The sequence below is a fragment of the Quercus suber genome, unplaced genomic scaffold (assembly GCF_002906115.3).
Source record: "Quercus suber isolate HL8 unplaced genomic scaffold, Cork oak 2.0 scaffold_127, whole genome shotgun sequence".
NCBI classification, from domain to species: domain Eukaryota; kingdom Viridiplantae; phylum Streptophyta; class Magnoliopsida; order Fagales; family Fagaceae; genus Quercus; species Quercus suber.
The window spans coordinates 1,403,645-1,419,234 of record NW_027069590.1 but is presented as its reverse complement, the minus strand read 5'-3'; the positions used below and the strand labels follow the sequence as shown (position 1 = coordinate 1,419,234).

Below are 15,590 nucleotides of genomic sequence, written 5' to 3'. Positions count from 1 at the left end.
CACCTTGGCATTGTTTAGATAGTTGTAATTTTTTTTTTTTTTTTTTTTTTGGTGTGGCTTTTTTCCTTATTTCTATCTCTTGTGGAATTGCTTATTTTTAGTAGCTTATTAGCATACTGTGAGACTTCAATTGGTTTTTTGGAGTAGGCGGAGAATGAACCCCAGACCTCCTATTCGAGGACAAGAGACTTTATCAGTTGAACTAATTAAAACCCACATGTGAGACAAAAAGCTAGCTTATTTTTAAAAAGCTGAAACTTATATTACTTCAAATAAAGCTACGACAAGTAATGTGGAACCTGTAAATACTGGATAATTTAAGCAAAAAAGCTAACTTATAATCGGTTGTCAAACACACACAAATGTGTCCTAAGGTTAATCCCTTCTGTTTTTTTAGTAGAATCCGATTACTCTAAAAAAATAAAGGACATAGTCCAGTAATATTCAGCTAATACCTGAAACCCTGTGAATGTCCGATAGTATGGATCAAGCAGCAGACTAGCAAGTGAAACCAACTGAGTTGTTCTATCCCATCCGTCACTACACAAAACAATAGAAAATATAGATTCTAAACCAGCAAAAAAAGAGAAGGCTAAAACGTAGAAGATTATAGAAAGTTGACTGCAAACTTCATATGCAGTCAACATTTTTTTATATTAGTAAGTTACACACACACCTAACCAATCTTGAATATGTAACCTCACCCACCACGGCGCAACCCAAGGTGTCATTTGAGCTACAGCTCATTGGCCTCATGTAATCAACAAATTCAATGACCTCTGTTTAATTGTCACAATGATTAACTAAAAGAGTTATAACCTGCAATGCACAAGCACTGATGCCGATTCCAAAGCAACACGTGCAGCAATCCAAGCCGAACCAGCCAAGACATTCTGAACATGTATTAACCAACCACTGTCACCAAGGGTTGATACCGAAGCAGACATACTGCTCAGGTTGCCTCCACCCCAAGTCCATCCACCATGTCTCTGTCAATAGTATTAGTATCAGAGGCTCTCACCCATTACAAACAAGACATTTTAGAAGTTGATTAAAAATGCACAAAATAACATCCATAAAAGCTCAACAAAAATGAATTCTGAGATTATCCCCACTTTGCAGGCCTTGAGAACATTTAAAAAAAATAATAATAATTTGATAGGTAAAAGCAATATAAGGTGCCTTGAGAACATTTTAGGACTTTTAGACTTCAGAAACACTTTCAAAATTGGCTCACACGCATGAAATCATAAGTAAGCTAGGCTTAATGGACACTATGCATCGACTTAAAAGGAACCCCAAAAGTTTAATCTGAGCAGTCAACCTTACATGAAAGGGAAATAATAGTGGATCATAAAAACACAGCATTATGAAAGTAATTATCTACCATATATTATTGTAAGGAAAAGTTTCACAGCTGTGTTAGTTTTTATGACTTTGAAGATGTAAAGAACCACACCTTCTAAGCAGCAATACAAATTCCAAGGTCAACTTTCAAATTTTGACCATATTGTCTTGCTTCAATATTGACATTCACAAAACTAAAGAGAATAGAAATCATATAATACTTGCAGTAACATCATTTCATATCTCAGGAAATGTACTTCAGTTCCCAACAAACTAATTAATTAATATAGTGTATCACTGATAAGCAGCCAGATCTATATAAGACTCTGAACTAACCAAGAATGATGACATTCCATCTGAAGAAGTAGCGCCATGAGTGTCTAAGTAGTCCCTAAGTCGAGCAAGACTATCCCTCATCGCATGTATGTTGTCTATCCCAAAGAAAACTATCTGATAAAATTTTATAAAAAATAAAAAAAATAAAAAAAAAAGAACAACCACACAAAAGGAAAATGAGACAGTCAAATAATAAGACATCAAGTTTATGGCCAAGATATTAATAAATGACAGTTTAAACCATAAACAGACCTCAGATTGAAAATAATTTGACGATGACTCTGAGCCACCTCCCATGGCCCCATTTGCTAAAGCATTTTTCCTTGGTCTTGCATCAGCTATATATAGCTTCCTGGAAAATAAATAAGTGACAGTGAGTTTCAGAGAGTTTTACCTAAAATTAGCAGCAAGTGTGGACAACTATGATTAATAATCTTTTTTATATAAATATAAAGTAGAATATTATATATATATATATATATATTTGCATACCATAGAAAGATGAGAAATTAAGAGAAGTTGAACAAACCGGATATAAGCTATGGTATATAGGAAAATATTAAAATAAAAATGGGGTAGGCATAATCATAGATATATATTCTTCAAGAATAAGTTGTTGATGTTAGGAAAATAAAGGATAGAATTTCATCAATACCTCTTGTTTTAGGAGAAGAGACAATTAACATAATTAGTGCACATGCTACTCAAATAGGGTTGAAAGAATCCATCAAGCAAAAATTTTGGGAGTACATGAATGTTTTTTTTTTTTTTGATAAGTAATAAAGATGTATATTCAAGAACACCTCCTTATGCAGAAAAACATAAGGCAGAAAGAAAAATACAAAGGGAGAAGAAAAAAAAAAGAAACTAAGTATACAGGAGAGAGCTAAGGAACATAGGGAGAGAATCACTAGAGGTGAGTCTCCAAGCCCTAGACCAGTCAAACAAAGTGCCACTGAAAGAGGCTAAAAGCTGGTCATCCGAACTATCCATGTCCTCAAACATCTTCCTATTTCGCTCCCTCCAAAGACACCACATCAAGCATAATGGAGCTAAATTCCAAATGCTAGACAAATGCTTTCCAGGACAATTCCACCAACCGAATAGAGTATCCACAACCAATCTTGGCAAGACCCAAGAAAACCCAAAAGATCTAAACACCAAACTCCACAACCGATAAGCCTTTAAACAATGTAGTAACAAATGATTCACCGTCTCCCCATTACTGGGGCACATGATACATCAGTCGACAAAATCCCACCTACTCCTCAAATTATCACCTATAAGGATCCTATCCTATACAACAGTCCACACAAAGAAGGAAACACACCGATGAGCCTTAACCTTCCAAACACCTTTCTAAGGGAAAATAATGGGCAAGGGGCTTCTTAACTTATTGTAGAACGATCAAATATCAAAATCCCCATTCTTTGTCAACTTCCATCGTATACGATCTCCATTTTCAGTGTGAGGTAGATTTGAGCCCAATGTATGGAGAAAATCATCCACCCCATCCATTTCCCAATCATTTGGTCTCCAAGTAAAATGAACATCCCAACTTCTCCGCTCCTCAGTCCCCAACCGTTCAAGAGAAGAGACCACCGATGCCCCTTTATTGGAGGCAATCCCATACACACTCGAAAAAGTCAATTGAAGTGGAGAATCCTCACACCATTGATCAGTCCAAAGCTTCACTCTCTCCCCCACCCCTACCTCAAATCGAATATTCTTGCTAAAATCCTCCCATCCCATGCGGATACTTCTCCACAAGCCACACCCACGTATCCCTCTACCTAGCTTGGAAGCCCATCCCCCCCATTCTTCCCCAAACTTGAGAGATACAACCCTTCTCCAAAGCCTTGTCTCCTCGTACCCAAACCTCCATAACCACTTCCCAAGTAAGGCTTTATTGAAAGTAGTTAATTTCCTTACTCCTAACCCACCATTTTGCAAAGGTGCACACACCTTGTCCCATCCCACCAAGTGTAACTTGGAGTCCCCCCACAAGAAATCCCTTTGCAACCTCTCAATTCTATTGGTCACATTCGTAGGGATGGTGAAAAGTGACAAATAATAACTGGGGAGACTAGATAATGTGCTTTTAAGCAACGTTAATCTTTCACCTTTTGACAAATATATCTTCTTCCAACTGGCCAACTTACGCTCAATTTTCTCCAATATAGGATTCCAAACAGTAGGGGACTTGTGGGATGCTCCCAAAGGCATACCAAGATAGGTCATAGGCAAAGACCCAATCCGGCATCCCAAAATCTCTGCCAGGACAGAGACATTAGGAACCTCCCCAATGGGAACCATCTCACTCTTCAGCACATTAACCTTTAAACCTGTCACTGCCTGGAAACAAAAAAGAAGCATCCTAACATGTAGAATTTGCTCCTCATCAGCGTCGCAAAACAGAATCGTATCATCCGCGAAGACCTCCATCATAACCAGAAACAACATGGGGGATAGCGGGTCCCGTTGTCTCAATCCCCTTGAGCTCCCAAAGAAATCAGCTGGAGACCTATTAAACAAGACAGAGAATTGGGTTGTAGAAATACAAGTGCAGATCCACCTACACCACCTCACCCCAAAACCCATTCTCTTCAACAAATCAAGAAAAGTCTCCCAGTTCACATGCCCATAAGCTTTCTCAATATCTAATTTACAAATAACACCCGAAATCTTACTCTTCACCCTACTATCAACACACTCATTAGCAATGAGAACTGAATCAAGTATCTGTCTACCACCCACAAAGCTGTTTTGAGACTCCGATATATGCTGATCCAATACCTCTTTAAGGCGGTTTGCCAACATCTTAGCCAAAATCTTGTAAACACTCCCCACCAAACTAATGGGTCTAAAATCTCGAATATTCAAAGCACCATTCTTCTTAGGGATTAAGGCTATGAAAGTTGCATTAAGAGATTTTTTCAAACTTATTGTGTTAATAAAACTCTTCAAATACGGCTAAGACATCTCTTTCCACAACTTCCCAACAATGGTGATAGAAAGCCAAAGAGAAACCATTAGGACCTGGTGCTTTATCTCCTTCCATCTCTTTGACATCTCGAAGAACCTCCTCCCATTCAAACCTCCGTTCAAGCCAGTCCCTCTCCAACCCCTCTATTTGATCAAACTCCAAACCTTCCACACAAGGCCTCCACTCATCAATCTCCTTGTACAATTTTTTATAGAATTGTACAGCTTGGTCAGCCATCTCGAATTCGTCCTCATAGATAACCCCCTCCACCTCCAAGATACTAATATGATTATGCCTTCTCCGAGAATTGGCCATCTTGTGGAAAATTTTGGTATTGTTGTCTCCTTCCTTAATGCAAAACATCCTCGACTTCTGTCTCCACGAGACTTCTTCCAAAGAGAGAAAGTTCTGTATTTGAGACCTCAACACAACCCTCTCACCTAACTCCACTTCAGAAAGGCCGAGCTCCCCTTCCTTAACATCCAATAATTTCAAAGCCTCCAGCAGTTCTTTTTTCTGATGCACGACATTTCCAAACTCACTCTGGTTCCACTGAATAATATCTTCCTTCAATGCCTTCAGCTTCTTGGCAAGTACAAAACTTGGGGTACCTAAGAAAGAATATCGATTCCACCAATAAAGAACCCTATCTTTGAACCCATCCGACTTTAACCACATGTTCTCGAACCTGAAAGGACTTTTCCCCCTTAATATCCCTCCTACCTCCACTAAAATGGGAAAATGGTCTAAAATAGGACGAGTTAAAACCCGTTGGGTCACATCCAGATAGTGATCCTCCCAATCATGAGAAACCAGAACCCTATCTATCCTAGACATCGAAGGCTGATCCAAGCCACTTGATCAAGTATAACTCCCTCCTTCCAATGGCAAATCTATCAAGCTAAGCTCCTCAATGAACTCAGAAAAATTCTCCATAGTCGGGGTAAGACGAGATCCCCCCAACCGTTCACTGGGGAAGCAAACAATGTTGAAATCCCCTATGTAACACGATGGAACTTTCCAAAGTCGTTGAATTCCAATCAGCTCATCCCACAACTGCCCCCTCAAGTTATTATCATTTGGGCCATAAACTCCAGAACAAGCCCAAATATAGCCATCCCCCAAACCCTGCCACCGAACTGATACGAAAAAATGACCCACCATTACCTCCAGCTTTTCTAAAACCCTCCTATCCCACATCATCAAAACCCCACTAGCTGTCTAATCCACATCCAATGCTACCCAGTCTACATAGGGACAACTCCACAAGCTGCAAATCAACTGTCTATCCATGCCCGCAAGCTTAGTTTCTTGAAGGCAAACTACATCACAATGCCATTCCCGTAATAAATTTCTAACAACCAAACATTTCCACGAATCATTCAAACCTCAAACGTTCCATGACACCATTCTTAATTTCATTGAAACTGTAAACTCCCTACTACAACCTTAGTCAAGCAGCCAAAGAAAAGAAAACTATCTCCCATCATAATTAACCGAGGAAATCAAATTCCTCAACTCCCTCTTCCCTTTATCCTTAGAGACAGCTTTTTGGTGGGCAGCATCTTTCCTACGCACCAGCTTGGCTGCCTCAATCTCCGTCTCAAGTCTTTGTAAAAGCATAATACACCTCTTCTCATGTCGACCCAAAGAAAGCCCCATCATCTTTCTAAAACTAGGTAGTCTATATTTCACCCAATTAGACGCCTTCAAAGTGTTATCCAACCTCCTCACCTTAGTATTACAATTCAAATCAGCTGTCACAACCACCCCCAGGGGATTAATAGACACCAAGGGGGAAGAAATCTCCACATCACCCAGGGCCTCAACTGCATAAGCTGTTTCGACCTCAATCAATGCCAACACTGACGGTTAGCCTGATAGGAGGTGTCAATCCCCTGAATATCACTTGCACCCTCAACCGAATCACCTTCATCTCCACCCAGAACACCCCCTTCCTCAATCCCAACTCTTAGTGGACTCGGAACGTAATTTGATAGCTCAAGACCTATTAATGCCCTATCACCCTCTGTTTCTGCCTTACCCAGTGTGGACAGAGGCTCATCGGCGCGAAGCCCACCAAAAAAAAGACTCTCAACCTCCGCTGAAGTCTCCGCAAGGCAACCCAAAGGCTCAGTTGGAGAAAAAGACACCAAATCTGTCCTCGTGGTGTCAAAAGGAGCTGTATCGGCCCTATCTCGTGTCGCCAATGAAGCCCCGACGTGAAACCCATCGGAAAAAGGACCACCTACCTTCACCGATGCCTTTGCCGGTGCACAACTCATCTCGGTTTGGGTCACCGAGCTCACCGCCATCACCAAAGCTTCATGTCGCCCTGTGCTGGCCTTCACTGGTGGCTCCACGGCAAGATCAACATCAGCCCTTGTGATGTCCTAAGCCTTCGACGTAAAGTGAGATGCTTTGGACATCACTCGTGCATGGGCGTCCTGCCTTAAAAGTTTCAGGTCCCCCCCAATTGGGCTTTCACCCACTTCCAACCTCAGTGGGCCGGTGGGCTCTAGACCAGAGAACACTAGAAGGCCCACTAGAGTACCATCTTGGTCTGAGCCTACCATAGGGAAATTGTGAACCCATGAACCACTAGGCACGTGCTCCCTCTAATCCCTTATTACCCATAAGGAACTCCTCAGTCCACCTTTATTCCACACCACCCTCCTTTTTCCTTCCCCATTCACTTCTACAATCAAGCTTTTTCCTGCCCAGTCAGAGTTCCCCAGTTCCCATTTATTTCCATAAACATGTTCAGTCCAATTTGATTTGAAATTCAATGGAGATCTCCTTTTATATCCTACCGGATTTGTCTATCCAATGTTAAGCTCCTCTATTCCGCACAAAGAACCCACAACTCTACCTTCTAGAGTCGCCGGACCTGGTAAGCTTGCCGACACTTCGCTCAACATTTTTTGTTTACTTACTGGGTTTTGCAACTCTGACTGATTTCTGCCCCTGACCTGCACCTCATGCCCACGCACAATATCAGCAAAGGATTTAAGGTTGAATCCTAGAGTTATCCTTATGAGGCTGTGCCACAAAAATCGACTGCCCATTCCCACCATTCACATAGTTTTCAAGTTCCAACAACTTCCTTAACTCTAACCCAAAAACCCTCCATCCATTCTTTGCTCTGCCTACTGGAATGATGATGGACCTCCTAGACCTGCCAACTTTAAGTTCAGTCAATAGTAGGAACAAGCCAAACGAATTGGAGCTCCGTTGGAGGGTGTAGGCTGAATCATCTTCCCTGAACGAATAAAAGTACTTCGGACTGCTCCCAACAACTAACTGTTCTAAACTCTTCATCAGCCATTGTGCCCCTTTCTTACCCATGAAGACCAACTTCATGAAGTACCTACTCCGCTCAAAAAATCCTTAAAGAAAAATGTCGTCCCCCTTCCTCTACCACCAATTGAAAAAGTTTGGATTCAATAAAAGAACTACGAACACCACCCATAATGCAGCCAAGATGATCCTAATGACTATAAGAATCCCAGCAAAAATTGTTCTTATAACTCACAAACACACAATACCTATGAATTCCATGACTAGAACATGAAGTCTCAAAACACGAACACACAAACACACAATTTGGTCAAATTTTTAATGATAAGTTACACACCTAGAGGATTTTGAACACAATCTCATCCTCTATCCATTCTTGTGGAAGAAGAAAGTGCCATAGCAATAACTCCTACATGAATGTTTTTCTTTTTCTTTTTTCTTTTTTCTTTTTTTTCTTTTTTTTGGATAATTGGGAGTACATGAATAAATTGATTCAAGAGTTGTCAAATGGGATAAAGACTTCTATTGGAGGAAACCTAAATGGTCCTGTCGGAAAAGAGAAAAGGGGATTTGAAAGAGTTGATGCAGGCGGGGATATGGAGCAAGGAATGAGTCAAGAGATGATATTTTAGACTTCACAATGGCATATGATATGATCTTAAAAATCACTTAGTTCAAGAAGAGGAATTCAATTATTATCTTCAAAAAGTGGGACAAACATTAGCGAAATAGATTTCATCCTTACTCGTAAAGTTAGTAGAATTTGTAAAGATTGCAAAGTAACAATACTAAGAGAGAGCGCAACCACTCAAGATATGTTGGTGGTACTAGATATTTGGTGTTGAAAGATGACAAGAAGAGATAGTAGATAGAGAAACCCAAGGATTAGATGGTAGGGTTTGCAGGGAGAGAAATAAGTTGTGTTTAAAGATGAAATAATCAAAAAAGACAAGTAATGCCCCGATTAAGATTTTGATGAGATGTGGAATGAAATGGCTAGTTGTATTAAAGGAGCATCTAAGGAAGTACTTGTAGAATCTAACAATGTAAGCTACTGATTAAGAAGACATGGTGGTGGAATGAGGAGGCTCAAGCAAAAGTTAGATTATAGAGAGAGCCATAGAAACCTGCCCAAACATAGAGACAGTGTTGCTTATGAAAATTATAAAATAGCAAAGAGGAAATTAAAAAAGGGGGTCCCAAATGCTAGAATTAAAGATACAATGAATTATAAAGCAATTTGGAGATGAAGGATGATGAAAAGAATATCTATGAACTTCCTAAGGCAAAGGAAAGGAAAGCAAGAGACTTGAATTGTCTCAAGCGCATTAAAGATGAAGAAAAAAAATTGTTTGTAAAGGAAGTGAGATTAAGGAGAGATGGAAGAATTATTTTGATAGACTTCTTAAATAGAAACTCTTCAAATTGACTTTCTCAAAAACACAAATTTAGGACCAAAAAAGGTATTTTGATTTACAGTTAAAAGAAATTTGGAATAAAATAAAATGGTAAGGGGTAAAATAGTCAAATTTTAAAAATCCCTTATATATATTTGATTCCTTCCCCATATTTTATTTATAGTTGTAACTTCTAATATCTTAAAATGTTGATAAAAATATAACCACCAAAAATTTTGAAATTCTTCCATGTCCAAACAGTAATGGAATTTAAAACTAAAAAAGTAAAAATAAAAACCCTCTAAACATGCATGTGCGATGAGGCTAGTAATAAATAGCAGAAAGGAAATAGCTTTACACGCCTACCTCCGAGCCCCCCTCACACTAGCAAGTTGAGTGCAAAGTGCAGCTACAAGCTTTTCATCAGTGTTGCTGAAGACAAATGCAGAGAAGTCAGTTCATGTAATTTCAACGAGCTATATGGATCAAAGAAAAATTTTAACACTTCAAATCCATGCATACAACATCTAATTTTTGCTGCAATGTTTCCTCTTTTCTGTACCTCCTCATATTCATCATGAGACCAACTAATGGTTGAGATGAACGTGCAAGGACAGCTCCACTTCCTATAAATTATAATGCATAGCAAAGCATAAGTCATGACAAACAAAAGCAACAAAAATAAGATGTGCCACATACCAGGATGACAAAAGCAACAAAAATAACATGAGTCACATACGAGGATGACACCAGGAAACTACAGGTAATCGGCATCTTGCACGAAAGGTTGAAGCCTGAAGCACTTCTTCATCACTAGCATCAACAGCCATATAAAGTTATCGCATGCACAATTCCAGCATCAAAATGAAGCAAACTTTATTAACGTTGGAAATTTTAGGACAAAAGTCAGAAAGTATAGATTACACTTTCTAACCTGATGCCTTTTGGCACAATCAAGGCAAATGGATAACTCTGGCACATTGCATAATTGGAATTTATGCTACTTATTCTCCACAAGTCATTGGAAAATGTGAATGACCCCTTCTCAATCATATCCATTGACGGGCGGAAGGAGCCTTTTCCAAGAAGCCGAAAATACTCGGTTAGTAATCGCTCCTTTGGGTTACTATTTTTGAATTTGGAAGTTCCAGAAGTAAAAGCATAGAGATCCCATAGGCTTGCTGGCTTAGTACACCGTAGTAATGCATCAAATACTTCACGTCTCTGTAAGATTAAAAAATCATACCATATGCAAGAAGCTACTTACAGCATTCTACATTAATGAATAATTATATTAATTGGCTTAGAACAATGCCATATGCTAGCATAATTAACTCTTCTAAACTATAAATCAATAACTGAAAAATGAAAATTACAAGTACAGACAAAGAAGAAAAGAAAAGCACTGATTTACTAGACACACCTGTTCCTTATGCATTAAAATTAGCAAATCATAAACCTCACAATTACTTTTGTAACAAGCAATACAATACATATAACCTTAGGTCAACACCGCTCCACCTGCAGCTAACATCTTCTATAACTCGCTTTACCAATATTACCCCCACACGCATACTTTTCTAACCAAACTACCAAAGGTGTAATTACATTTTCAGCTGGAATGAAGTTTTTCCCAATTTAAAGATTAACTGTTAGAAGAAAAATGATCTGGCATAGGCAAATTCTAGAATTTAAGGAATTCATTTGATTTAGATTCAGAAGAATTTAGAATTATTTTGGGACACATTGGAGTTCCTTCCCAAATATCTGGTAACATTTAAGCCCAATAATTATTTCCTAAGCTAATGAATCTTTACTTCCTGCTACCTACTTGTCTTTAAAAATGTCATTAAATCATGTTCACTTCAGGAATCCATTGTGGAGACCTCTTACAAATTCTATGCTCATTCCTTATTATATAAATAATCAAAATTTTACCATACACAACAAGAAGCTTTAAAACATATGCAAATATATTGAAGCCTTCATTGTTTGAACATCAAACATAGAAAATTGAATACAACAGCAACACGGTGAAATTTACCTGCTTCGTTCTAGGGCGGAAACCAAATACAATAATTCTCATATCTTTGCCTGCAAAACATAAGAGGAACCATAATTTGTTGCAATATTCACAAAGAAACACCAAGTAAATCTAGACTATCGAACTAGATTGTATAGGGTTTACATGACTAAGTAGGCCAAAGAAATAACGCAGCCAAGTAGCAATAAAAGTAGCCACCATTCCAATAATAACTATTGGCGATGAAAAACAGAAGTGCTTTAAATTCATTGGAGGACTATTTTTAAAAAATATTTAAAAAAAATAAAGGAAAAAAAGGACGTCCTAGTCTTCTAAACTGTCTTATCATTTGTATCAGCAACAACTTTTTAAATTTTGTTCAATAATATGAGGAGCCAAAGTGCAAAGAAAAGCTAACATAACAAACATATGGTATTAAGAATATATAAATAATAATGTTTCCTCTTTTTAATAAGTTTTGGCCCCAAGGGGAGGGGGAAGGAGAGATTCAAAGTACGATCTCCACTTCATGCAGCACGGTCCCCAGCCAATTGTGCTACCCCTTGGGATTAACATATCAAAAATAGAAATATCAAAATACCAGAGAAAGAAATTATCAAAATCCATACCAATGACCTGAAGAAGTCGTCGTGACGGTGTTTTGTCAGATTGACGAGGGGCTGATTGAGCCTTTATGACCTACATTCACTTAAAGCAGTAAATTAGACATGCAACTACTTATACTCACAAAGAATCACAAACATTAGGGCGGTACCAATATCCAAAGGTCTAACTACATGGCTGATAAACAACTCAATATGTCAATCCAGTCAAAAGAATAAAACTAAGGGAATTGATATCATGAAATAAGTTGAATGTGTCATCTCCTAAGACAACTTACGCACCAGCATGATGATGGTGGACAAGAAATTTGCAAAGATTACAGCACCTCTCATACTTGCCTAGCAAGTCATGTTTTTACATTGAATATACTTCATATTTTATTCTTGAATCTTGCCACAGCCAACAGAAGATCAGAGAGAGAGGAGCTTGACAGCTAGTGCAGAACTCTAATATGTCATATATAAATTGAAGGGATGATAAATTAGAAAGCAATTAAAAGAGGGTATCTTAAAACAACTAAACGAGTAGATGTATCATACTTCGTGTGCATTTGGCATCAATTAATTTAGCTTTTTGCTGAAAGTACGCTAAAATATACTTGTATTTTGAAAAAATAAGGTTTTAAAAAGCTGTGCATAAAGGCTAAAAGCTGAACAAAAAAGCTAATGCCAAACACACGCTACAATGACCAGAATAAAGAAGTTCAAAGAAATTAAAGAGATCAGGTTAACAACCTAGAGAGGTTAAGTGGCCTTTGGATGGACACATGGGTAATGCAACACCATAGAGGCAGTGGTTATGGCAAAGGATGTTAAACAAGATCTTATCAACACATATGAGGGCAGAGTCATGTATAAACTAAATTCACAAAGATCATTTACATTGACAATAAAATGCCAAAAACATTTCAGTGCAAACTTCACGATTCATTGTAAAAGTTGAACCACAAAGGAAAATTCAGTGCTCACTCTTATTATGAAGCTTTAAGAGTATCTTATAGGGGCAATGTCCTTGAAAGAGTATTTGGTATGGTAAAATTCCCAAAATGTTGCTTTGTTTTGTGTGGACAGCATCTTTGGGTGCACTTTTTAACTGTGGATAATTTTATTAAATACTCCCTCCATCCCAAATTGTTTGGTTTGTATTCCATTTTGGAATGTCCCAAAATTATATCCTGTTTGAAAAGTCTAACACCATTAATTTATTTGTGGGAGCATTTTTTTAATTAAAAAAAATTAAAAACCTAAATTTGATTTAAAAATTAAAATCTACAGTATTAAAATTTGATTTAAAGATAAAGATTGAATTTGGATTAGGCTTGGGGGCTATAGAATTTGGATTAGGCTTGGGGGCTATAGAATTTGGATTTGAATATAGGTTTGCAAATTGTAAGAGTAGTACACTAATAAAATTTGAAATCTACAATAACTTTGAAAATTGCTTGGCAGTTGGCGCCAATACTAGAAATGTTTTTTTTTTTTTTTTTCTGAAATAATTTTTTGATAAATTTGTTTAAGGGTAATTTAGGAAATTTTTAACTTTTTTTTTAAAGCGATATGGCAGTTCATGATGTTTCCCTAAATAATTGGGTTTTTCTAACTAGGCCAAACAATTTGGGACGGAGGGAGTAGCATATTATCCTTGTAAATTGGTGTGGCACGTGTAAGTGTAATACTAATAGTCAATCAGTTGATAATCTGTTGCTATATATAACTCCTTTGGGAGCAAACTATGGTCTTTTATAGTTTCTGCCTTTGGTCAACTTCAAAAATAGTCTTATGAAATGTAGCTCCTCTTTGCCCTATATGGAAAATTTTAGAGAAAAAGAGAGAGGTAAATTGGGAAAAAGTTTGTGAACCAATTCAATGCTGGGGGGCTAAGCATCAGGGACTCAGTCTTGTTCAATCAGGTCTAACTAGGGATCTTTGGTGGTATTTGAAGAGAGAGGCCTTATGGACACAGGTAGTGGACCAAAAATATGGCAGAATGTGGGGTTGGTGTTCCAATAAGGTTCATGGACCTTATGGGTTGAAGACAGGTGGTGGACAAAAATAAGGTAGAATGTGAGTTTGGTGTTCCAATAAGGTTCATGGGTCTTATGGAGTCCGCCTATGTAAGAATATAGTGGGACAAATTCTATCACATCACTAGCTTTGAGGTGGGTGTGGGCTCTCGTATTGTGTGTAATAAGGAGGCTTCAACGCTTCAGTGGAAAATTACTTGAGATTTTATGAGAATGCTTTCCACTGGGATTTTAGCTTTGTTCGACTAATAAATGATCGAAGCTGGAGCCTGTAGTATCTTTTATAAACACTATTTAATTGAGTAAGAACTGGAGTAGATAAACCATGTTGGAATCCATCTAGAATGAATGCTAATAAATTACCAAATGTCCCAAAAGCTTAAACTATTAGGAAATGGTAAATATAATCTTTTCACCATGCTTCTAAGTGCCAAAAGCAACTAAAATATGCATCATAGAAATTTATTTACACAATCATAAAATAAATAAATAAAACTCAGCAGAAAGGAATTTCCAAACACTCCCTTAAAATTTAATCAGAGTCCTGTCTCAAAAATGCAACCTCGTAATCTATAGATATATGTATACTCCAGCCTGGAGAACCAAATTGAATTTTCCACATAACATTACCATGATATTAACACAACAAGAGAAATGCCGGGGGGTGGTGGTGGGGGGGTGTGGGGGGGGGGTGGGGGGGGCGGGTGGTGGGGGTGTGTGGGGGGGGAACTCTACAAAAATGAGAACTTACCATTTTGCTGAACTTTTCTATGGTGGTCAGTGGAATTGTGCCAAGTGCAATGATATTCCTTGTTCCCTCACTCTTAGAAAAGAAAAAAAGAATATTAGAAAAAAGCGGAGGCAATGACGCGCAACATACAAAATATATAAACATACACACGTCTATTTGCACATAAATACATACACCCATCTACATGGGCACACTCACAATTGCATAAATACATCCATGCACATACACAACACACATGCATACATATGGAGATGCTTATATAGATACGTTTGTGGAGTATATTCAATTCTAATAGATGTAATATCTATTTTAAGCTTCTGCAGACCACATGGGCTGATAATAGTATTGAGCTAAAACAAATGGAGCATAGGGGATCAAGTCATACAAACATGCAATAACAGCAGTTCTAATTATCAGCAAGTTCTTCTTTTTTTTTATTGGTCAGTTTACACATGCACTCCATGGGTCTTGAACCCATAATCTCACCCTACACCTAGCTCTTACAAGAGGAGGAGGTGCCAATTGAGCTAGAGCTCATTAGGCTAATTATCAACAACTTGTAAGGGCATTAATGTCATTATCATTTATATTAAATATAACAGGAGGGAACCATAAATCCCTCCTGGGTTACCATACCAATTTTCTTCTCCTCTTCTTATTCTTCTTCTTTTTGCTTCTAATTATAAGCATTCATTATACACTACAACTTGCTACCAGAAATGATTATTTGATTACATCAGGGACCAATATTATATGAAATTGACTGCTAATGGAATCGCGTTTAAATTCTTTTCTTTGTTTTA

At 37.9% G+C, this 15,590-nt stretch overlaps 1 protein-coding gene across 2 annotated transcripts in view; it reads right to left on the bottom strand.

Moving 5' to 3' along the window:
- Positions 1 to 71: 71 nt before the first annotated feature.
- LOC111988661 (phosphatidylinositol-3-phosphatase myotubularin-1) overlaps positions 72 to 15,590 on the bottom strand; it is a 17,456-nt gene continuing 1,937 nt past the window's right edge. Inside the window, exons 4-14 of one of the 2 annotated variants that reach the window (XM_065776084.1) lie at positions 14,788 to 14,859; positions 12,019 to 12,088; positions 11,411 to 11,460; positions 10,301 to 10,590; positions 10,106 to 10,179; positions 9,929 to 9,992; positions 9,733 to 9,798; positions 1,936 to 2,035; positions 1,684 to 1,797; positions 820 to 989; positions 72 to 540 (exon numbers count right to left, since the gene is read on the bottom strand). In XM_065776084.1, coding sequence (XP_065632156.1) covers positions 408 to 540; positions 820 to 989; positions 1,684 to 1,797; positions 1,936 to 2,035; positions 9,733 to 9,798; positions 9,929 to 9,992; positions 10,106 to 10,179; positions 10,301 to 10,590; positions 11,411 to 11,460; positions 12,019 to 12,088; positions 14,788 to 14,859 — 1,203 coding nt within the window. In that variant the 3' untranslated portion in view covers positions 72 to 407. The remainder of the gene's footprint in view (positions 541 to 819; positions 990 to 1,683; positions 1,798 to 1,935; positions 2,036 to 9,732; positions 9,799 to 9,928; positions 9,993 to 10,105; positions 10,180 to 10,300; positions 10,591 to 11,410; positions 11,461 to 12,018; positions 12,089 to 14,787; positions 14,860 to 15,590) is intronic. The other variant, XM_065776085.1, reaches the window with a different exon arrangement.